Source organism: Polypterus senegalus, chromosome 18 (assembly GCF_016835505.1).
Source record: "Polypterus senegalus isolate Bchr_013 chromosome 18, ASM1683550v1, whole genome shotgun sequence".
NCBI classification, from domain to species: Eukaryota; Metazoa; Chordata; class Cladistia; order Polypteriformes; family Polypteridae; genus Polypterus; species Polypterus senegalus.
Genome location: NC_053171.1, coordinates 67,701,856 through 67,725,509, shown reverse-complemented (window position 1 = coordinate 67,725,509; position 23,654 = coordinate 67,701,856). Strand labels below are relative to the sequence as shown.

The following is a 23,654-nucleotide window of genomic DNA, read 5'->3' as shown; positions in this document are numbered from 1 at the left end:
TCCTATAAACCTAACCCAGTAGACACACTCCAATCCAGAGACAAAATCCTAGCAAAACAACATTTGATCTTCTGCAGTATAACATTAAAGATCTCAGAATGGAATGTTTAACCACCAACTTAAAGTAGACTTACCTGCATGAAGTCATCAGTGACTTGAGTCTTGACGTGAGTTGCTAGTTAATCAGGTAAATGAAGTGACAACAAAGAACAGACATTCCCAATATTTAATTCTCCACCTTAACCTCCTTGGTGTTAACCCTGAGCAAAACTCAGAATTTCTTCCAAAATTCAAACACACACATTAATGTCTGTCTTAAGTGTTTTAAGCACCACATGTCATGTACTCCCAAACAGTACATAACTACTGTTAAAAAAAAATCCTCATACACACAGGTGTTGGGTTTTTTTTTACTCCTTACCACTCTTGCCAACTGGTCAGAACATCCGCCTTTATCATCACATCACATCATCCTGCAGCCACAGATGTTTATTGCAATGGACCCCACACTTTACATTTAGAGTCTATTACATGTTATATATGCTGCTACTGCTGTGTTTAATGATCTGTGTCTATGCTGCTACAACATCTGCTGAACAGTCATTGAATTTTGTAATGTACACAACGTTTGTATGCCTGGGACAGTTTCACAGTAATGTAGCCAAATGTAACAAACAGAAATTAGTTAAACACATCAAACAGGCACGTTTATTAACGCTTGTCACACAATTATACTTTTTTTGGTGCCGGAGAGTGGCAATGAGTTGCATTCTGATTGGCAGGATGTAAGAATTTCTCTGTATGCTGAACATGTGACATTACTGACCCTATGAACCCATCTAGAATGGTGTTTCTCCATCTTTTGGGTGTCACAACCCACTTTTTCCCCATGTAAGAGTATTTGCAGTTGAAGCGCAATTGTCCGAGCTTTTTTGCCCTTGTTGAATAGTGCACACGTCACAGCAAGGGAGGTTCCCCCTTGGTAAAATGAGCACAAACATTAGAGCAGGTAGAGGGTGCATTGGTTCCCTCTTAATAGTAATAATTCTTTACATTTATACTGTATAGCGCTTTCTCAATACTCAAAGTGCTTCCACAGAGGGAGGTCCCGGGACGTAAACCCATGATCTCCTTACTGCCAGGCAGCAGCGTTGGTGAATTGAGCACAAATTTCCCCTTAGTGAATTGAGTGCAATCATCACAAGAGGTGTCCTATCATAACCCATTATCTTTATAAACAAGAAACTCGTAGCCCACCGTGACCCAAAAGTGGGTTGTGACTTAGTGCCTGAGAAACACTGATCTAGAGTACCTGTGGTTTGTGTATAATACAGACAGGAGGTGGGGTACAAAGAATATGAAGTGAAATTCAAAATAGCTCTTTGTTGTCAAGCAGGTATAGTGGGTCAGAGGTCTCTAAAGAGATCATGTGCTGCACCTCACAAGTAATAAAACAAACAAATAAAAATCAACACAAACCAACAAGTAATGTTCACTTCTTTATTTAGCTGATGTGACTTACAAATTACAGGACATTTGTTTCACACATACGCCTCACCATTGGCTGGGCCTCCCCACCTGACACTCAGGTAAATAAACTGACGGAGAGTTCTGTTAAGGGTAAGCAACACAGTGCACTGGTTGACTGGAGATGGCCTGGTTTTGTACCAAAATTTGCATCAAAGCCCTCAACGTTTACACCCAGGCTGTGGTGTCAATGTTGGAAGCAATAACTGGGGGAACTGGAGTCGGCAAAAATATACCAACTCTGACTAAATGTAAATTGTAATATAATGTGTTAACATTTTCAATTTCACATATGCTAGTTTGATTAAACTATTTTATGCTCTAACATTTTGATAAAACTACAGCTTCTTTTTTAATTCTGTAGGTTTAATGTTTGTACCTAAAAAGTAGTATAACGATTCACAATGTGAGTGATGACATGCCTTGTATCTTGTATGCTTTCAGTCATCACAGTAAGCATATGAGTCTAATCACAAACAGGGGAGTCGTAGTTGGAGGTACTGTAAATTGAGAAATCAGAGTCGAAGGTAACATAAAGTGAGGAGTTGCAGTTGAGGAGTCAGAGTCAAAGGTACCATAAATTGAGGAGTCAGAGTCGAATGTACCGACTTCACAGTCCTGCTTTACACCACAACACCTTCACCACTAGACCACACGGACTGGAACAGATTTATTTTGAAATCTCAATCCTACATTCAGAATATCAATGAAAGTCTCATGTCAGTCTTTATAGTATAAACAAAGTCATTAACAGTACAGACCATCAGTGCACAAAGCACTCTGAGTGTGCGTCGGAGTACGCTGTGAATTATGCTATCTTGCCATCCCACATACAATTAACATCCTGCAGCTTTTACTAATGTGCCGCTTTCCCAAACTACATGCACAGACTTGGCATGACTCACCTACTGTATCAACCTTTACAATACATTTCACTATGAAGTTAACAAAAATAGACAAGTTGCTTCTACATCTTCCTAACTGAGCCTTCTACACTTATACCAAATTTAAGGTGTAAACACCTACTCCATTCTTGTGGTTGGATAAAATAGCCCTGCGTGTGACTGCCACATCTCTACTTTATCCAGGCAGATTTCACTCGCCTCAGATGGAAAGCAGACAGGATTGTATTTTCTGAGAAAGCCGTCATGGGCTTGGTGTAGGTGTGTAGAATTTGAGAAAACATACAGTTAGGTCCAAAAATATTTGGACAGAGACAACTTTTTTCTAATTTTGGTTCTGTACATTACCACAATGAATTTTAAATTAAACAACTCAGATGCAGTTGAAGTGCAGACTTTCAGCTTTAATTTAGTGGATTGAACAAAACGATTGCATAAAAATGTGAGGCAACTAAAGCATTTGTTTAACACAATCCCTTTATTTCAGGGGCTCAAAAGTAATTGGACAATTGACTCAAAGGCTACTTCATGGACAGGTGTGGGCCAGTCCGTCGTTATGTTGTTATCAATTAAGCAGATAAAAGGCCTGGAGTTGATTTGAGGTGTGGTGCTTGCATGTGGCAGATTTTGCTGTGAACAGACAACATGTGGTCAAAGGAGCTCTCCATGCAGGTGAAAGAAGCCATCCTTAAGCTGCGAAAACAGAAAAAAAACATCCGAGAAATTGCTACAATATTATGAGTGGCAAAATCTACAGTTTGGTACATCCTGAGAATGAAAGCAAGCACTGGTGAACTCAGCAACGCAAAAAGACCTGGACGTCCACGGAAGACAACAGTAGTGGATGATCACAGAATCATTTCCATGGTGAAGAGAAACCCCTTCACAACAACCAACCAAGTGAACAACACTCTCCAGGGGGCAGGCGTATCGATATCCAAGTCTACCATAAAGAGAACACTGCATGAAAGTAAATACAGAGAGTGCACTGCAAGATTCAAGCCACTCATAAGCCTCAAGAATAGAAAGGCTAGATTGGACTTTGCTAAAGAACACCTAAAAAAGCCAGCACAGTTCTGGAAAAACATTCTTTGGACAGATGAAACCAAGATCAACTTCTACCAGAATGAAGGCAAGAAAAAAGTATGGAGAAGGCGTGGAACAGCTCATTATCCAAAGCATACCACATCATCTGTAAAACACGGTGGAGGCAGTGTGATTTCTTGGGCGTGCATGGCTGCCAGTGGCACTGGGACCCTAGTGTTTATTGATGATGTGACACAGGACAGAAGCAGCCAAATGAATTCTGAGGTGTTCAGAGACATACTGTCTGCTCAAATCTAGCTAAATGGAGTTAAATTGATTGGGTGGCGTTTCATGATACAGATGGACAATGACCCAAAACATACAGCCAAAGCCACCCAGGAGTTTATTAAAGCAAAGAAGTGGAAAGTTCTTGAATGGCCAAGTCAGTCACCTGATCTTAATCCAATTGAGCATGCATTTCACTTGTTGAAGACTAGCTGAAAGCCGCTGCAGTAAAGGCCTGGCAGAGCATTAAAAAGGAGGAAACCCAGCATCTGGTGATGTCCATGAGTTCAAGACTTCAGGCTGTCATTGCCAGCAAAGGGTTTTCAACCAAGTATTAGAAATGAACATTTTATTTCCAGTTATTTAATTTGTCCAATTACTTTTGAGCCCCTGAAATAAAGGGATTGTGTTAAAAAAATGCTTTAGTTGCCTCACATTTTTATGCAATCATTTTGTTCAACCCACTGAATTAAAGCTGAACGTCTGCACTTCAACTGCATCTGAGCTGTTTCATTTAAAATTCATTGTGGTAAAGTACAGAACCAAAATTAGAAAAAAAGTTGTCTTTGTCCAAATATTTATGGACCTAACTGTATAGTCTTAGATCAACAGTAATCAGAATTCGGGGAGGTTCTGGATTTAAAGCAAAAGTCATCCCTAGTTGGGACACCAGTACATTAAAATGTAGGGACTAAAGTCCAGTTTCTGGATCATTCTTTTCAGTGCTTTTTTTTTTTTTTTTTTTAACACCATTGTTCATGGGACAACTTCTAACATCAATATCCATGTTAACAGTCAGGAATAATAATAAGGAGGTCTAAAATGGTCCAACGTAAGTGTGCTAGAATTTCCTATGTCCTGACGTCTCGTCCATAGTTGATTCTCTCTCTGTGCTGATGCTGCCAATTTTGGCTCCAGCTTCTCAAAATCCTGCAGAAAAAGAAAAACTAAGGAGGTTGAGAAAGTGACTGACTGATCAGGGTCCTACGGACACAGCCATACAGATCTAAGGGTCTGGCTTTGATTCCTTGGCTTGACAACTGCATATTTTCCACATCACACATACCGGAACACATGTTATGTTCTCCAGGCATAAAGAGTAAAGATAAGAGAAGAATACTCTACAGTGGAGACTCTCGGGGGGTCTGTCCTAGGACTGTTAATTTTTCTGATATATATTAATGACAGATTCACAGTGTGGTGCGCAATTGAGTGAATTTCACAAGTGAGGGATAATGAACTGAGGAGCAGCACAAAGAAATCAAAAAGACACAGAGAAGCTTCAGACCTGGGAGCGCATGTAATTCTAAATACAAGTGAGACCACATGTGCGGTACGGTGTGCAATTCTGGCCACCATGCTCCAGTACTCTGATTCAATAATAAAAAAAAGTATTGAAATTCAATGGCATCTTTGATGCCCAATACAGTATATAATGTAACTCAATAAAAAATGTATTTAAGTAAATTGCACTTCTGAATGCATTAAAATCCTAACATTGATGGAAACGAATAATAAAAACTTAAGCAATTAAATGCAACTATTTTAAGTAGTGCAGTCCTTTGTGATAAGTAACAGTAAAAGTCTGTAAACAATAAAAAGTAAAGAAGTTCAAACCCGGTCAACGTTTATTTTTTTCACATCTATGAAAGCAGACACTGTTACTGAGGTAGTATAATGAAATGTTATGGATGTCATTAAATGTTAATCGAACAAGTAGTGCATACAGAACATTTAAAATGTTTAAAACAAGCAAATTAAAATTTGATTAAAAATAACATTAATGTGCTCTTTTGTAAATGAGTGTTCAGAAAAGTAACACACAAACAGACCACTTAAACACCCCAAGGCTCTGTGTAAATGCACATTGTACACGTTGCACTCTATGTAAATAAACTAAAATGTCTTTGTAACTTACAAATTATTTTCAACAAACACCAGCACATCGATGTGCTCATCCGTGAGGCCGTGGCGGGCTGCACATGAGCCTGAACACACACTCTTAAGCTGGAAGCACATGAGTAAATGGAGGAGCAGGGCCACTGCTTATGTAACAGAGCACTGAAAAGTAACAGTGCCTTACATTATAAAATAAACGTGATGAAATATAACTTTAAAATGGCCATAATAAAATAAAAGAAAGTTAACGTGCTACTGTAGTACACTGCACAGCGAGAGAGCCACAGAACCCCAGTGCTAAAAACGGTTACCCGCTAATGAAGAGTGAAGGCTTAACTGTCAAAAGCCAGCATGAACTGAAGGACACTTGCAATTAGGGGTGTGCGATATTGGGAAAAACAAAAAATCTCGATATTTTCTGGGAGTTTGACGATAATTCCAAGATAATGTAATGTATTATTTGAAATTATATTTTGTCATCTATAGCTTTACTTATCAGGTCTTTTTGTATTTTTAAACGTCATAATAAATAAGATCAATTTAACTTAAACTGCATTTTATAGAGGAACCCCAAATTACTCACCAATCACAATATGAAGCCTATGCCCAAAACAAGGTAGCCTCTTCCAGTTATTAATCCGTAGTGCACTGACAACGTTAGCCTCGCTGTCTGTTGTCATGCAAACCATGCGGTCTTCTCGCAGTGACCATGATGCCAGCGCATCTTTCAGACCTTGCGCAATGATGTCGCCAGTGTGATCTTGTGGGAAGTAGGATGTTTGCAAACATAAGCTTTGCAGTTGCCAGTTTTCATCAATGAAATGTACCATCAGGGAGAGGTATGGCTCGGATGTTCGGCTTGACCATAAATCCGTTGTTGTGGCAAAATGTGAAACCTTTTGCAGTTTATGCGTCAGAGTTTGGCGACACGAATCATACAACTTAGGCAGAGCTGTTTGACTGAAATATTTTCGGCCAGGCAGTGTGTACCTTGGGCCTAAAGTATTCAAAAGTTGTTTAAAACCATCTCTCTCAACCACTTGAATTGGCATCATATCTTTTGCGATGTAATTGGTGACGGCGTTTGTTATGTCACGCCAACTGTTGCTTTTCTTGTCGTAAGGCACTTTTTTGCAGAATGAGTCCGCTAAAGTTTGCCGAGTGTTTTTGTACTTGTACCTTGATTACTTTAGATTTGTGCTGGACAGTTGACTCCTTAAGCTTTTCGTATTCTTTGTGGTGGTTAGTTCGCAAATGGTGAAACAAGTTAGTTGTCGAGCTGTATTTAACGGAAACCGATTTACCACATAGTTTGCAGATTGCCATCTTTTGAGCAACATCAGTCTTTTCAAAACCAAACCACTGCCATGTGAGTGAGAATGAACCACGTCTGGCAATTAACTCAGATGACGTGGATGGCGAGGGGCTGTTTTATCATCTGGCACGGTTTGTTCACTCATTTTGAGGCAGGGAGCGATGCTAACTTGCGGCTTGCTGGACGTGCACGCCTACGCAACTCGCTTTGTGCTCGCACAGTGGTGTATACTGTTGCATTTGTGAATGAACTCTTTCTTTTTGCAAAGCGAGTTACATACTCGATAATTTAATTACGCACATCGTTAAAACAGCAATTAAGATATAATCGTAAACGATGTATATCTCAAACGCCTACTTGCAATGTATGCTGTAGAATCAATACCACAAAAAATGAGTAATGAAGTAAATATAAAACGTTACATTTGGTACTTTGCAATATTTCAGTATTTTTCACAACCCTATGATGGAATTAAACATGTCTAGTCTGAGAAGAGGAGGATGCTTTTGGGCCTCATCCAAGTCTGCAAAATTCTCAAAGGCTTTGATAAAGTAGATCAAGCAGAATCCTTTCCACTTAGTGGTGAATCACGGACTTGAGTGTGCCAGTAGAAATTAAGGACAAGAGCATTTAGGAGTGAAGCCAGGAAATGCTTCTTTACACAAACAGTTGTGGGAATCTGCAACAACCTACCGAGCCAATGAGTTGAAAAGTGCCTGGTCAAGATACTGCGACAGCTTAGCTATCAGCTAAACAAACAAGCTTGATGGACTGAGTGGTCTCCTCTCATTTCTCAAATTTCTTATGTGTCAGTGTGGATTTTCTGACCACATACGGTGATTGGGTGTTTGCATGAATGGGTCCTGCTGTAGAATGGCATCCCAAAAAAGAACTGCTTCAAAACAAGAAACTAATACAGCTGGATAAAGGTACACAGAATGTACCGGTCACAAACTGTTGTTTAAGAAGCCCATTTTTGGCAAAATTATGGAGAAGGGTCTGGCTGCAGACCGTGCACTCTCAGCCACATGAACGCTCAGCCACAACAGGAAATGCAACCAGGGAGTCGTTTCCTGATTACTAAGTTGGTACATTTGCTAGTTATAGTCTTACCATTTATGAACGATATGGGATATTCTTAATCACGTTAACATGTGAATATTCACGTTGTTTGGCTGGCCTGTGTTGGTTTATTAACATGTTTACCATTTTAACAGATCAAGTTAGCCAAGGTAAATGCTTGCCTGTTATTGTAATTACTAGCATCATGGCCGTGGTAGTGTAGCGAGAGCGCTGATATTTAGAGTGTCCTAGTTTAGTGTTCCCGCTGTTATCCCAAGGAAAAAACAATTATGCAACCATCATAACTTGCAAACATTATTTAAATTTAATGTATACTGTATTTACGTGTGAATAAAGAGTAAAATGAAAATAAAACAAATAGAACAATTTTGTGTCGTTAATAATATCAGAACTGTAATACGTACTATACTTTACTGTGAGGATGCGTCAATACTGCCAGAAGTACAAGTAAATTTTATCATTTTTTTATATATCAATAATAATTGCATAAAACACATTTACATAAATACACCAAATTTTTATTCCTGTCTAAGGTATCTTGCACACGCAAAAACAGCCAGTCAGTGGTGCAGTGACAGTCAACACCAATTCATTGGTCTGGTCCAGTTGCCCCAGATACTGACTATGAAAGAGGACGATGCTGGGAAGGCTCTGCAGGAGTACAAAGCAATGAATGCAGAGGAAGATTCACTAGTTAATAGAGATGGGGGGTATTTTCCGTATGTCGCTTAAATCATCTGAGATCAGATGCCTAATCCTGGATGAGTTAACGCCGGTGAAGCTCATCTGGGATAAGTCAGTTTTTCAAACGCAGCGGTGTAGTAGATTAGTCTAGCTGAATCTAATCATCCGAGATGAATCCACGCGCCCGCGCTGATTGAAAAGCCCATATATATTGAGTCTAGAAAACATGATCAGCAAGTCTTTGATAGGCTGTAACAAAATGACGAAAGAATGGGCGCATTTTTTTTTCTACACAAGCAGAGCAGGACCTTTTTATTCGAAGGATATGAAGAATTTCAAGATTTAATATGCACAAAGGGTAACACTGCAAAAGCAGCCCAAACCAGAAAAGACAGCTGGCAAAAAGTGGCTGACAAATTAAACGCTAAGTAGTGTGTATTGTACTTACTGAATGCAGCGTTTCATTTCCTATGTGTCAGATTAATTATTATTTCATATGTCATAATTCCAGATCAGACATGAGCACAAGGAGAACATGGGAACAGGTTAAAGTGAAGTACAAGAATATACTTCAAACTGGCAAATATTGGTATATATCTATTTAAAGAATTGTTGACATAAAGAATCATATATAAGAAACATTCATTTTAAAGCTAATAAGAAGGCAGACAAGCAAAAAACAGATGGAGGTCCACGCAGTCCAGACCTAACCCCTGCAGAAGAGTTGGCTCTCCAGCAAAATGCCCATCGCCCTGTTTCTGAGGGCATTTTTTTTTGTTGGGTCAGTTGCAGGAAATGTCATATCCCTAGAACTTGTGCCTGACCAACAAGATATTGACGAAGGTCAAATATTTGATGAAGACACTGTGTCTGATTATTTATCAGGAGGAGAGGTACATTTTCCAAATAAGTGTTTGATCAAACTCCACTCTGATCAGTCCCATGTGCCCCATTCACATTTGGAAATCCTGGGTAATGAGAATGTTAGGCTGATTGTGAGATTCTTTATGGAGCTGTGGGTGTTTTTGCCTGTGTACCTGCAATGGCATGAAACGCATCTTTTATTGTCTGCACACGCAGGTGTCCAGGAAACACTACGAAACCCCGAAGGAAATATTTCAGAGCCAAATAGACTTTACGAATAGCCTCGCAAACTGCATTTTTAGATAGATATTCCACATCGCCTACAGTATATAAAAAAAGCGCCGTTTGCAAAAAAACTCAAAGCAATACATACTGCCTGTGTGGTTGTGAGAGCCCGACTTTGCCTAGTTTGACTTCGAATATAAGGTGCTAATAAATCTTTGAGGTACAATATACCCCTTTGGCTAAAGCGGTATCTTTCGAAAAGAATTTCCTCCAGGAGCAATGAAGGATCTTGCCGATCGCGCAAAACCCTCTCTATATGAAATTCTCTTCTTATAATTTGTACACCGATATCAATTAGTAGCTTATTCATGAACGGCAAAGCCATGACTCAATGAATTCCATGCACGGGAACTGATTAAGTATGTGAGCTAATCCTTGTTTACATCATACAACAAACCTGCTCCGAGCAGGTTTGAGGATTTGGATCTGCTGCTATGACAACACATCCAGCAAGAGTTTCGAAAAACCGACAGATCCAGGATTAGGCCAAATCGTCAACTATTACATCCAGTTAAACGAGTAATCCACGTGCGAAAAATACCCCCATGATGTTCTGGCTCCATTTGGTTTTGGATTTAGCCATATGCAAGACATGCACAGATTTTTAGAAGAAATGGTGGACTGCAGGAAGTTCACTATGTACTGCTGCCTCCTTAACTAAATTAATGTTTTTATTGGTGTGTGTTTTGTTGTTGTTGGGTTTTTTTTTGGGGGGAGGGGGGTTCTTATGTATAAATAAATATATAAATATTTGATTACTAATGTGTCCAATGTCCTTTTCTCTCCACCATTTATTAATCACAGTTTGGCACCTCATGACATGTAAAGTATAGTACGTATTACAGTTCTGATATATAAGATTATTAACGACACAGAATTGTTCTATTTGTTTTATTTTCATTTTGCTCTTTATTTACACGTAAATAATGTATACATTAAATTTAAATAATGTTAGCAGGATATGATGGTTGCATAATTGTTTTTTCCTTGGGATAACAGCGGGAACAGTAAACTAGGACTCTCTAAACATCAGCGCTCTCGCTACGCTACCACGGCCATGATGCTAGTAATTACAATAACAGGCAAGCATTTACCTTGGTTAACTTGATCTGTTAAAATGGTAAACATGTTAATAAACCAACACGGGCCAGCCAAACAACATGAATATGCACATGTTAACGTGATTAAGAATATTCCATATTGTTCATAAATGGTAAGACTATAAATAGCAAACGTACCAACTTAGCAATCGGAAACGACTCCCCGGTTGCACTTCCTGTTGTGGCTGAGCGTGCATGTGGCTGAGAGTGCAAGGTCTGCACCCAGACCCTTTTGAAATTATGGGTGAGTGTGCTTTTTCACTCATTAGGAAATACCTGCATTTCACCAATAACGATGACTATGATGAAGCCAATCTCCAGCACCAAAACTGTACAAACTGTGCGACGTGCACCAGGCGATCATTAGGAATATGCAGAAGGTGTCATGTTCCCAATCATTACGCAAGTGTTGACGAAAGTCTCATGGGTTACAAGGGAAGGCTATCATGGATAGAGTATGACACGTCTAAACCCAATTCGGTACGAATCAAACTCTGGGCACATCTGGAACTTGATATTTTACACCAGTGAGGGAACCAGTTGGGGTGGGAAGTACAGTCAGTACAAGGTCACTACATCTGTCACTTGCAGACCCTTTGCTTGACCAGGGTCACTGTATAATGACGGACAGTTTCTGTACCTCACCTGAACTGCCTGACATTTTTCTTTATAGGAAAACTGATGCATATTGCACTGTATGACCAAAGCTCCAAGACAAGCCTGATGACTCCAGATGTGTGGTGCAATAGCTGTGGGGCAAAAAGGCAAAATGATTGCAATCAAGTAGAAGGGCAAGAAACATTTTAGCCCCCTAAGTACTGTTCACAGTGCAGCAGCTGTTAATGTTTGTGTCAGCAGAAATGTGGAAGCCACTAAGCTTGGTGCTGTGCCAGCCTACAATGACACCGGGGGCACACTTGTCATGTGTAAGCAACTAAAAATAGTATAAGAAAACCTTTTGAAATCTGCTCAAACAGTGCCAATGTGCATTGATGATGGTTTCAAAACATATCACATGAAGCACAAATGCTAAATCAGCAGTGGACACTAGACATGCCTTTGCTGCTGTAGTTATGTAGACATTTTGGTACTTATATGTTTCTGGGACAAAATATACAAACGGCAGAAGACCTCAGGGCAGACCCAGGACACACTGGAGAAGATTATATCTCTCAACTGGTCTGGGAACACCCCAGTATTACCCTGGAGAAGATGGAGGAGGTTGTGGGGGAAAAGCAACGTCTGGGTCTTATTGCATAGACTGCTGTCCCCAAGACCTGGACCAGGTGGTAGAAAATGGATGAATTGCTGGATATTACACAAAATAAAATTTTTTGTTGTTGAAAAAAAATCAATGCTTTTAGCTAATTTTCCTGGCAGTAAACAAAATGCTAAGGAGGCAACAAGATTTTCTCTAACAGGTCCCATGTTGCTGACATGATTACTGGAATGGGGGTTAGAGGATTTGTGACGAGATGTAAAAGATTGTGTCAAAACAGTGTGAAGGTACAAAACCGTGCAGATGTTCCTTATTCCAAGTGATGTGACGAATTAAGTATTTTGAAAAACAAACGGCAAATAAGTATCTAATGCAAGCACCAATACGTTTGGAGCAGCAGTTCCCAAACTCGGTCCTGAGGACACTCTGAGGCTGCAGGATTTTGTTCTCACCAGCTACTGTTTTCAGTTGGACTCCTAGCCTAACTGAGTGAGCTGGTACTTCCCAGTTTGTGCGTTTTGTAAAAATCCTACTGCTGCACTTTTCTGAATGCACAATAAGAGTTGCGGAAAAAATACCAGTTGTTTAAACACGATCAGATATTATCAGTGATTGTGAATCTGGTTTGGAGTCTACTGGTCTGGATACTAAATGTCTGATGGTTGTCACCCTCTGGAAGGCATCTGCTTATATTTCTCCTGTGAAAAGCTAAATGTCCCCTTTCGACAGATCAAGTCCCACCTCTCTAAAGCGTCCTAGCTACTGTCCAGTTCCTCACCGTCTTTACCACACTTACCATACATTGTCTTATTGACAGCAATAAAACTTGCTGTGCATTGCACAACGTCCAATAAAGACTGCGGGCTGTCGTGGCACCTTACCCGTACGCGGGAAGCAGCTGGGTGCCCCCTGCCCCGATGATGATGGTCCCGTCTCCCTCGGCCGCGATGATGACTGCCTCTACCCCGACCTCGCTGCCCTGCCGGCGCAGCAGCTTCCCCATCGGATGGCTGTCTCGCTTCTCCTCGCCCAACTCTGCGCTCGTGGCCACGGTTCCTAACCCTTTGGTCCATGATGTTAAAGCGATGCCGAAAAACTCAGGCGGTGACATTAGCATGTGCACCACTCCAATGAAGCTCGCCCGACGCTCAAATGAGTCCCCTGTGCTGACAAGGGCGTCTTTGCATTTGGTTCCCGCCGTCTGACACTACAGAGCTCAGTAGGATTGAAATGAACGGCGTCCTCTTAACGTGGTCTTACTAAAACAGGGTTCTCTGCTTATTTGAATAATCAATAAATAGATACATTGAGAGATCATACATGTCAAAATGTTTCTATTATTTTCGTCTTCGATATTTTACGAGATAGATGACGTTTTTCTGTCTGAGAGCATCAATCAGCAGAGAATCAAGGGTTTATTCAAATCAAGTAACATATTTTATACATTATTAAAATCATTAAGTCATCAGTCATCGTCCAACCCGCTATATCCTAACACAGGGTCACGGGGGTCTGCTGGAGCCAATCCCAGCCAGCACAGGACGCAAGGCAGAAACAAATCCTGGACATGGTGCCAGCCCACCGCACACACACACACTCACATACACACACACCAAGCACACACTAGGGACAATTTTGGATCGCCAGTGCACCTAACCTTCATGTCTTTGGACTGTGGGAGGAAACTGGAGTACCCAAAATAATAAATACTTTATAAATATCATTATGTACATATTATATTAATACTAGCTGTGCTCCCAACTAAAATCATTTAAAATCTAAGTAATCAACGTACTGTAGACCTCAGCATTAACGTTAGCAGTGCACCATCAGTGAGGGTAGGAATGTATCAACCAGTAAATCAAGAGCTTTGCTTTAACCACGATCCACCATTACAAAGTCTGCATGATTCCTGATGTCACTCCTATCCGCCTGTCAATCTATCTCTCCCTTCTTCCCTCACTCATGAACAAGACCCTGAGGTAATTAAACTCTTCTACTTGAGGCAGCACCTCATCCCCTGGAGCAGGCACACCTTTCTTTAGCACTCTTTTTTGCTTGAACTCTAGTCTTCATGACTGTTAGGCAACAGTGTTATCCAATGTACCATTTAGCTGCCCCACATCCATCTATCTGCTGAACCCACTTTATTCATTATGCTATGGGGAACAAACAGGAAGCACCCATCTCAGGAAGGGGCGCTAGCCTTTCAGCAAAACACACTTAGTGACATATGTGCCAGCTGAAAGTCCAACACTGGAATTTTTATTCATATTTTCTTATTCTTTAATAAGCAAAAAAGAGAAACAAGCGTAGAGGAATATTACAGTCATAAACATACCATCAGGTGCATGCTTGTAACATGATCCCACTTCTGAAATGTCTTCATCTCTTAATAATTCATTTTCCAAAAAAAACATAATATGGTGTCAGTGAAACTTACCAGAAAGCCACAGCCTAAAAAATCAACTCCAAAATCATAACATGAGCTTCAGCTTCAAGGACCAGAACTTAAGCATGGCATGGTCAGGCTCTGGGTGGAGTGTGCAGTGTCCCCAGGCCCAGACTGATAGAAAGGCACTGTATAATGATAGATAAATAGATAGATATGTAAGGCACTATATAATAGATAGATAGATAGATAGATAGATAGATAGATAGATAGATAGATAGATAGATAGATAGATAGAATTTTATTAGTTCCCAGTGAGAATTTGGGATTGTATATATTTTCAATTAATAAATAAATATTAAATAAATATCATAATATGACAAACAACAAATGCTTACCAGAATGTTTAAAAGGAAATAAAACTTAATAGATTCTGACTCGGCTAAAGATAAAATAAGCAGTCCTAGTCCCCATGAGGCACTATACAGGCATATTGCTGTTGGTATAAAGGAGTTCCAGGTGTGTTTCTTGACCCAACTGTCCTGAATCATTAATTGCCTGAAACTAGCATTGTTCATAATGGCACTCAGTTTTCTTTTAATTCTTTCCTTTGCTACAACCTCCAGAGGGTCCAGACTGCATTCTATAACTGAGCTTGTCCTTTTAATTAGGTTACTGATTTGGTGGGCCTCTCTTAAAGTGATGCTGCCAGCCCAGCCCAGCAAAAGGGCCATCACAGAGTTGTAGAACATGTGAAGGATTTCACTTCACTCATTAAAGGAACACAGTCTCATAAGGAAAAAAAGTACCTGCTCTGCCCTTTCATATATAGTTCTTCTGTGTTATGAGACCAGTCCAACCTGTCATTATTTTGGACCCCAAAGTTCTTGAAGGAGTGAATCACCTCTACATCCACTCCTTGAATAGTGACCAGACATAGCGGCTATTTGGTGCGATGAAAGTCAATAAGCAGCTCTGTGATATATTGCTGATGCTGAGTTGCAGACAATTCTCAAAGTTCTCCTCCTGACTCCTCTTCTCTGTCTCATGCCGCTTATTGAAACACCCCATAAGTGCAGAGTCATCTGAGAATTTTTATAAGTGACATGACCGGGTGTTATATTTTCAGTTTGAGGTGTACAGAATGAAGAGAAGATAAGACAGGCCTGTTCCTTGTGATGATCCTGTGTTGATGACATCCATATCAGAGACACAGTCCTTGAGTCTCACAAACTGTTGTCAGCCTGACAGATAGTCCATTACTCAGAACACCACAGGCTAATGCACCACCATATTTCTTAGTTTATCCCTTAACAGGGATGGTGGGATGGTATTGAAGGTGCTGGACAAATCTAAAAACATATTATCCTCACTGTCCTGCCAGCTTTGTCCGGGTGAGAATAAGCCTTGTGAAGCAGAAAGTAAATAGCATCCTCCACTCCAATCGTTGTCCAATAACCAAACTGCAGTCGGTCCGGGTGGCCTATCATAAGAGGACTCAAATAGTACAGGACCAGTCTCTCAGAGGTGTTCATGATGTGAGATTTAAGTGCCACTGGTCTATAGTCATTGGGTGAAGAGGCTCCTGCCTTACAATGCAATATGTTTTCCACAGCAGTGGAACTTTCTGAAGCAGTTGACAGAGGTCACCACAAAGCTGGTCAGCATAGGCCTTAAGAACTCAACGACTGACTCCATCTGGTCCCACAACTTTTCCTGTGTGTAGCTTCCTCAGTTGTCTTCTTACTTGGTCTTTAATTATAGACAGCCCATACTGATGGTCAGAGGTGGACTTGTCACTGGCCATTCGAAGTTTATGTGGTAGAAGTTGTTGATGTAGTGGATGGTATGGGGAGACTGGTTATTGGAAGAAGGTGGCAGAGGCTGAAAGGGTCGATTAAAAACTGTTTCAGGGTGTTACTTTTGCCCACATCCCTTTCTACCTCCTTAGCCCTGGATTGTTTGAGTCCAGTGATTATACCCAGTCCATTCCAGACATCTTCATGTAATTCTGAGTGAGTTTGTTTCCTATTTTAGCTTTGTAAGCTTCCTTCCCTTCACTCAGCCTTTTACCACAAGCTGTATCTCCTTCTGAGTCTCTTTGTCACTTGATTTGAAAGTTCTCTTTTTCTCATTCAGGAGAACTTTTACCTCCTTAGTAATCCACGGCTTATTGTTTGGAAAGTAACGCACTAGTGTTTAACTAGCGTTTCTTTAATGAGGGACTGGTTTTCACATCTTCTTTTACTTCCGTTTTCTTTTTTCATTGGCATTGACTGCCTGTCTGCCTAGTCTCTCTGCCATTCTCCAAGTTGACTTTATCTGATACTGTATGCTAGATTCCTGCCAGTCCATCATGATTCCCCACTCCTTAATCTCTTCTGTCCTCATAATATCTTCTTCCAGAGCCATACCTACAGAGTCATGGCAGCCTCAGCCTAAACATGCTGGCCCAAAAAAGTACTTAGCTAGCCAGTATCAATTTCTTTCTCTTTCTCTGAGCTAGGTCCTAACTTTGTTCTGTGGCATCTTTACATTTGGTAACATCTTCCCAGTGTGGCGGATGGCCGCCAGCCAGCATGACATCCCAGCCGGGATGCCCCTGTGATGGAAAGATGGGGGAAGGCAGCTTTTTCAGGAAATTGGCTCCCCCAAAGCATTACATGGCAGCTCCCTTGTAGTGTAGCGGTGCCTCAGATTCCCACAGGGCATCCTGGGACATGCAGTCCTGTTTCTCAGCCCTTTTGGGTACCATGGGTGCCACCAGGGGGAGCTGTGAAAGGACCTGGGGAGTCATGCTTCCCTTGCAGCCCGGAAGTGCTTGGAAGTCATGAGGACGGGAGTCCCACAGTACTTCCGGGATGATTAAAGAGTTGAGATTCTCCATCTGACCCAGAAATACTGACAAGTCACAGGGACGGAAGAACGTAAGCACTTCCGGGTCAAGAGCTATATAAAGGACTGTTGGGAACCCAGCAAGTGAGCCTGAGTTGGGAGAAGGTGGACAACGCTGGGAGGTGTGGAGGAGAAAACTATTAGTGCTTTATTGTTGTGGTTATTGTGGCTGTGGTGCTTTGGAGGCACTATACAAAGAAGACAGAAGAGAATTAAAAACCTTCTTTGTGCTTTTAACCTGTGTCCTGTGTCTGTCTGTTGGGAAAAAGGTGGGCAACAGTGCCACCTAGTGTCAATTCATTTACACCAGGTAGACTACCCTTAACATCCATCCATCCATTATCCAACCCGCTATATCCTAACTACAGGGTCTGATTGGCTGGAGCCAATCCCTACCAACACAGGGTGCAAGGCAGGAAACAAACCCCAGGTAGGGCACTAGCCCACCGCTGACCCTTACCACCATTCAATGAATTATTCTATTGCATTTGACCTAGTTCAGGACATCACTGTTGTCCACATCCCCTTCTAGCACCAGACCCCTGGATTGCTTGTCCAATAATTATACCCACTCCATTCCAGACATCTTTCATGTTATTCTGAGTGAGATTTTTATTTTAGCTTTGTAAGCTTTCCTTCCATCACTGCAGCACATCCTTCAGAGCCTCTTTGTCACCGGATTTGAATGTTCTGTCTTTGTTGGTACCACTGTGTTGACACAGAAGTTAGTCTAGCCTGTGATGCAGTGACAGAATCCCTCAGTATCATCCCCATGTCACTCGCACATCATTTCCCAGTCTGACATTTGGAAGCATTCATTCAGAGTAATTTCAGCTGTAGCTGTAACTAACATGGTTCAGATTGTGGTCAGATCTAATCAAATGTGCCACCTTTACTCCAGGTTCTTAGCTTCCACACAAAAATGTCTCATCCATCCACTGAACTTTAAGCTTATGGTAGGACAAGCTCTATGTTAGTTGCAACAGATCCAAACATGGAACCAGAATGCAGCACTTACTGTATCATGGACAACATTCATTCATACCAAGCCAATTTAGAGATTCCAATCAACCTAGCAGACATCTTAGAGATGTGGAAGGAACTTAAGAGTACCTGAAGAAGAACCCACACAGGTAAGAGGCTAAGGCTGAACAGGGGCTTCTGAAGCTTTGAGGCAGTGGTCTAAGTGCTGTGCCACCCCCAAACAAGTACCTATTTCTATACATCCTTTATATTATCAGTTCACCAACTGGTCATCTGACTTCAGTGTTACACACAAGTACTTTGAGATGTTTTGCTATGTTTGTTTAGCTTTGCTCCTTATTGATTCTTATTGCATCAATAACTTTCTTATCTCCATTATCAATGAAAACATAACATTATACATTTTTCCTGGTCATCACTACAAACAACAGGGGTAAGTAATAAATACGGAAATTATAGTTTTTGAGTGGAACATTCCTTTAAAATAAGTAAACAATTTTGAAAATGTCCATAAACGTTAAAAACTACACAAATTATTGAACAACTTTAACAAAGATGCATGACAGATCTAATCATATGATCATCACTTGCTTTGCCCACTTGTCCGTTTTTTTAAACACTGGAATCCCTGCCCCAGGTCTACCACCCATCTGCACTCCGGAGAAGGGGACAGACCACTCCCTACCAAGAGGTTTGCTTCCAAAGCCCATACTATCTGTGGATGTGATACCAGCTACATCTACCTGGTACTTTTCCACTTTCTGCACCAGCTCCGGCTCCTTGCTTGCCAAATAAGTAATATTTCAAGTCTTACATTGCCAGGGGCTAGTTCATCTTTCTTGCCTATGCCATCACTAAATTGGCATCACGCCTGATCCTCAACCTTCAACACGTTCTGCATGGCAGAATTGAGGTTTCTTCACTGAATGGCTGAATTCAGGAGAGTGTCGGAGTGGAGTTGCTGCTCCTCTGGATTGAGGAGCCAGTTAAGGTGCCCTGGGCATGTTATGAAGATGCCCCCTAGGCAGCTCTGCCTGGAACTGCTCAGGGCACATCCCATTGGGTGAGACAGACCCAGAACTCTCTGGATTGATTATATCTCTCAGATGGCTTGGGAGTGCCTGGGAATTCCCCAGGAAGAGCTGTAACCTGAAGCTGGGGGCAGAGAAGTCTGCGCCAACCTGCTGCCACCAGGAAAAGCAGTTAAGAAATGAGATGAGATTGAATCACTGCTTTTGGGTGCGATCTTCCGTTTTTGTCACTAGAAGCGTATACAGGAGTAAAATCTGAGTTCTTTCAGCAAGGATGCTTTGTCACTGATATATTCTACCACGTATCAGACATTCCAGCTCTTCTCAAGCTTTGCACGTTTATTTTCAGAAAAAATCTATCCAAGTTCCACATCACCTGACAGGTATTCTGAAAACCACTGCTGATGGTAAAACCTGACGTGCTTAAGGATCAAAACATTGCACAATATTACAAGCTGCATGGGCCTTATGTGTTAAAATAAAATAAAAAAGTCTCCTTATTCTATCTGTCTGATCCAGCAAACTAGCTGCCTTGTGTCCTCCTCATTTCCTTTTACTACTACTACTGTGTCTTTTCTTTTTGTGTTTATTTACAGAGAGCTAGTGAGCTCCAGACCATGATGACGATGATGCACGACATTATCACATTCTGGGAACGATGACCTTAAGGTTTCCTAGACGAGCAGAATTATGTCAGAGAAGCTAATGAAGAATTTGACAGCAGCCAGCGACAACATGTCAAGTCCTCAACACCTAGGCGGCCACAGACTTTGGCACATCATTACCATAGCAACTCTCAGTGCCATTGCCAGCCTCATTACAATCACCGGGAACATCCTTGTGATGATATCCTTTAAAGTCAACAGTCAGCTGAAGACAGTGAACAATTACTACCTGCTGAGCCTAGCCTTTGCCGACCTCATTATCGGAGTGTTTTCGATGAATCTCTACACGTCTTACATTCTGATGGGGTACTGGTCGCTAGGCAGCCTGGCATGTGATTTATGGCTTGCGCTAGATTATGTAGCCAGCAATGCTTCAGTGATGAACTTGCTGGTCATCAGTTTTGACAGATACTTCTCGATCACCCGTCCTCTGACTTATCGGGCCAAACGAACCCCCAAACGGGCAGGTATAATGATTGGACTGGCATGGCTGATATCATTTATCCTGTGGGCCCCTGCAATTTTATGCTGGCAGTACTTTGTGGGAGAGCGAACCGTTCGCCCTGATGAATGCCGCATTCAGTTTTTCACAGAGCCCATTATCACCTTTGGCACCGCCATTGCTGCTTTTTACATTCCCGTTTCCATCATGACAATCCTGTATTGGCGCATCTACAAGGAGACGGAGAAGCGCACAAAGGATCTGGCGGAACTTCAAGGTTCAAATTCACCAGCGGACCCCAGGACAACTAAACCCCAGAAAGTCCTTCTCAAAACCTGTTTCAATTGTAAGCAGCAGGCGAGCACTGGACGAGAACAGACCCAAACGTCCTGGTCCTCTTCTAGTAGGAGCACAGCTACCAAAATGACGTCCACTCAGAACAGTGACAACAACTGGATCAAAAATGATCAGGAGGCTTCATTCAGTGGCTACCCATCCTCTGAGGAGGATGACAGACATGTAAGCAAACCTATTTTTCAGCAAGCCTTTAAGAGCCAGAGCAATGGCCAACATGAAAGTGCAGAAAGTGAAGAGAGCAGTCAAACCCCTCACAAAGAGGATGCAAAGTTGTCCAGCTACAAAAATTCTACTTACTTCACATCCCCCACCAAATACCATCTCCAAAAGACCAAAAAAGGGCTTTCTTACAAATTCAAATCCGTAGCAAAGGACAGCAGCAAAGCCCAATGTGCCAATGATTGCTCTCAGCTCACTCCTTCTGCCTGCTCTTCAGCTGAGTCAGTGGGACAGGCCTCTTCCAAATCCTTGGACCCCAACCTGAAAAACCAGATAACTAAAAGGAAGCGGATGGTGCTCATCAAGGAAAAGAAGGCAGCTCAAACACTCAGTGCCATTCTCTTGGCTTTCATCCTCACATGGACCCCATACAACATCATAGTTTTAATTTCAACCTTCTGCTCCGAGTGCATTCCTGTTTCCTTGTGGCATCTGGGCTACTGGTTGTGTTACGTCAATAGCACCATCAATCCCATTTGCTATGCCTTGTGCAACAAGACCTTTCAAAAGACATTTAAAATGCTTCTTTTCTGCCAATGGAGAAAAAAACGAGCAGAGCAGAAGTTATACTGGTCAACAGCCCCTCGTCCATAGACCTGCTGTGGGCTATGATCTAGAGTATGCTTGAACTACTAACCATGGAAGACAAAAAAAAAGATTTTTTTTTCTTTGGGGATCTGCTTAGATGGGAATGAATGCTGGCAAAAAAAAAGAAACAATTGTGTTGGTGTGCTTGTAGCTATATGGGTGTGCAAGAAGAATCCCCCCCAATTACCATCAATCATGAATTGCTACCAAATCTGAAGTGTTTTTAAAATAACAAGTTACTATACTGCAGAGGAGCACTAATTATCTGGGCAAACTAGGATGCTAGGATAACGAAAAATAATCGCATCTACATAGCATTACATTCTCAGAAAGTTCCAGGTCATGCAAGCCAGAGAATATTCCAGCAGCACTAGGAGCAAGGAAGGAATGTAATGTCCAATCCCGCTTAAACTAACATGCTAATCTTTGGGAATGTGGGAAGAAAACTGGAGTAGGTGGTGGGACCAGGCACAAGAATCAAGCTCAGAACGTTAATTCTGTGATGGCACTGTTCCACCCATTGCATATCAATGGGCTTCAATACTCAGTATGTCATGCATATCATTATATAGTTTTATACATACAGCACAGAACAAAAGTACATGTATAAAATGTAAGGGGATGCAAATTTTATTTATGGCATAAGTTAGCTGCTTGAGTAATTACGTTAAGAAGGAATTGGGATGACCAAGTGCTTAGATAATTGGGACTCTGCGAATGCCAATAACAAGACATTCAGTTGCCAAAGAAACAGTCAGGTGGTCAAAGTTTGACTCAGCAGAAACAACAGCTGGCAGCCCATTTGGGTACCCACTTCTTGGGCTGATTCCAGCCTTGTAACAGAACTGGCTGCAATCTTCCAAACCTTGAGCCTGTATTGGAAAATATGGGTCCTGAAAATGAATGGATGGATGCACTATTGTGTTTGGGATTGTAACATATTTAGATAAAATGAAACAGCTAGTTAATAGGTGCTTAAATGATAGATGGACGGACAGAAATAGATAGATAGATTAGATAGATAGATAGAGTCCAGAACAAAAAACATTGATCAGAAGTCTAACTTGTCAATGAAGAAATCAATTCCATGAAAAAACAAAACCCTAAATCACAGTCCAAATTCAAATCAGATTCTTTTTACCAGAAAACCAAAAACAAAATACAATCACCAAATTCATAGTCTTTATCCAGATCTCAGGTAACCTGGAAATGTCCAAGGCTGACTTGTTAAATCATTACATGTATATTTCCACTCAAAGTTCTTAGTAACAAGGTGGCAAACACAGCAAAAAATGATGGTGCCAGTAGTCACCACTGCAACGGAATAAAGGTCAGGATCCACACTTTCTGCTTGGTCCAAGATTCTACATATCGAAAAATAAAATGTTCATGATGGTAGCTAGTATGCATGAATTAATTAAAGGTTTGCTGGAGCCAATCCCAGCCAACACAGGGCACAAGGCAGGAAACAAACCTTGGGCAGGGTGCCAAACCACCACAGGGCAAACACACACACACCAGGGACAATTTAGAATTGCCAATGCACTTAACCTGCATGTCTTTGGACTGTGGGAGGAAACCCACGCAGACACGGGGAGAACACGCAAACTCCATGCATGGAGGAACTTGGAAGCAAACCCAGGTCTCCTAACTGCAAGGCAGCAGTGCTACCCACTGCGCCACCGTGCCGCCTAATTAAAGATTTAGGATCTTTTATATTTTTTATCATTGTGATTTCTGGCATGAAGGTTTAGATAATTTGTACTTTTTTGACTTTTGTACTGATGCGCTCCTGTGTTTGTTACTTTGTCTCGTGGTTCTGTTAGTATTTAATTCTGACAAATTTCAGCCAAGAAGAACACATATGAATTATTAGATACTGGTCAAATCGT

The 23,654-nt window shown here is 41.3% G+C and overlaps 2 protein-coding genes across 3 annotated transcripts in view; one reads left to right on the top strand and one right to left on the bottom strand.

Annotated features, from left to right (window-relative positions):
* Positions 1-13,351, bottom strand: part of aven (apoptosis, caspase activation inhibitor) — a 296,150-nt gene extending 282,799 nt beyond the window's left edge. Inside the window, exon 1 of one of the 2 annotated variants that reach the window (XM_039741252.1) lies at positions 13,071-13,351. In XM_039741252.1, the coding sequence (XP_039597186.1) occupies positions 13,071-13,262 (192 nt within the window). In that variant the 5' untranslated portion in view covers positions 13,263-13,351. The remainder of the gene's footprint in view (positions 1-13,070) is intronic. The other variant, XM_039741251.1, reaches the window with a different exon arrangement.
* The window catches only part of LOC120518456 (muscarinic acetylcholine receptor M5-like), an 89,534-nt gene extending 66,274 nt beyond the window's left edge, over positions 1-23,260 (top strand). Inside the window, exon 2 of the mRNA XM_039741249.1 lies at positions 20,088-23,260. Coding sequence (XP_039597183.1) covers positions 20,182-21,768 — 1,587 coding nt within the window. The 5' untranslated portion in view covers positions 20,088-20,181 and the 3' untranslated portion in view covers positions 21,769-23,260. The remainder of the gene's footprint in view (positions 1-20,087) is intronic.
* The last annotated feature ends 394 nt before the right edge of the window (positions 23,261-23,654 follow it).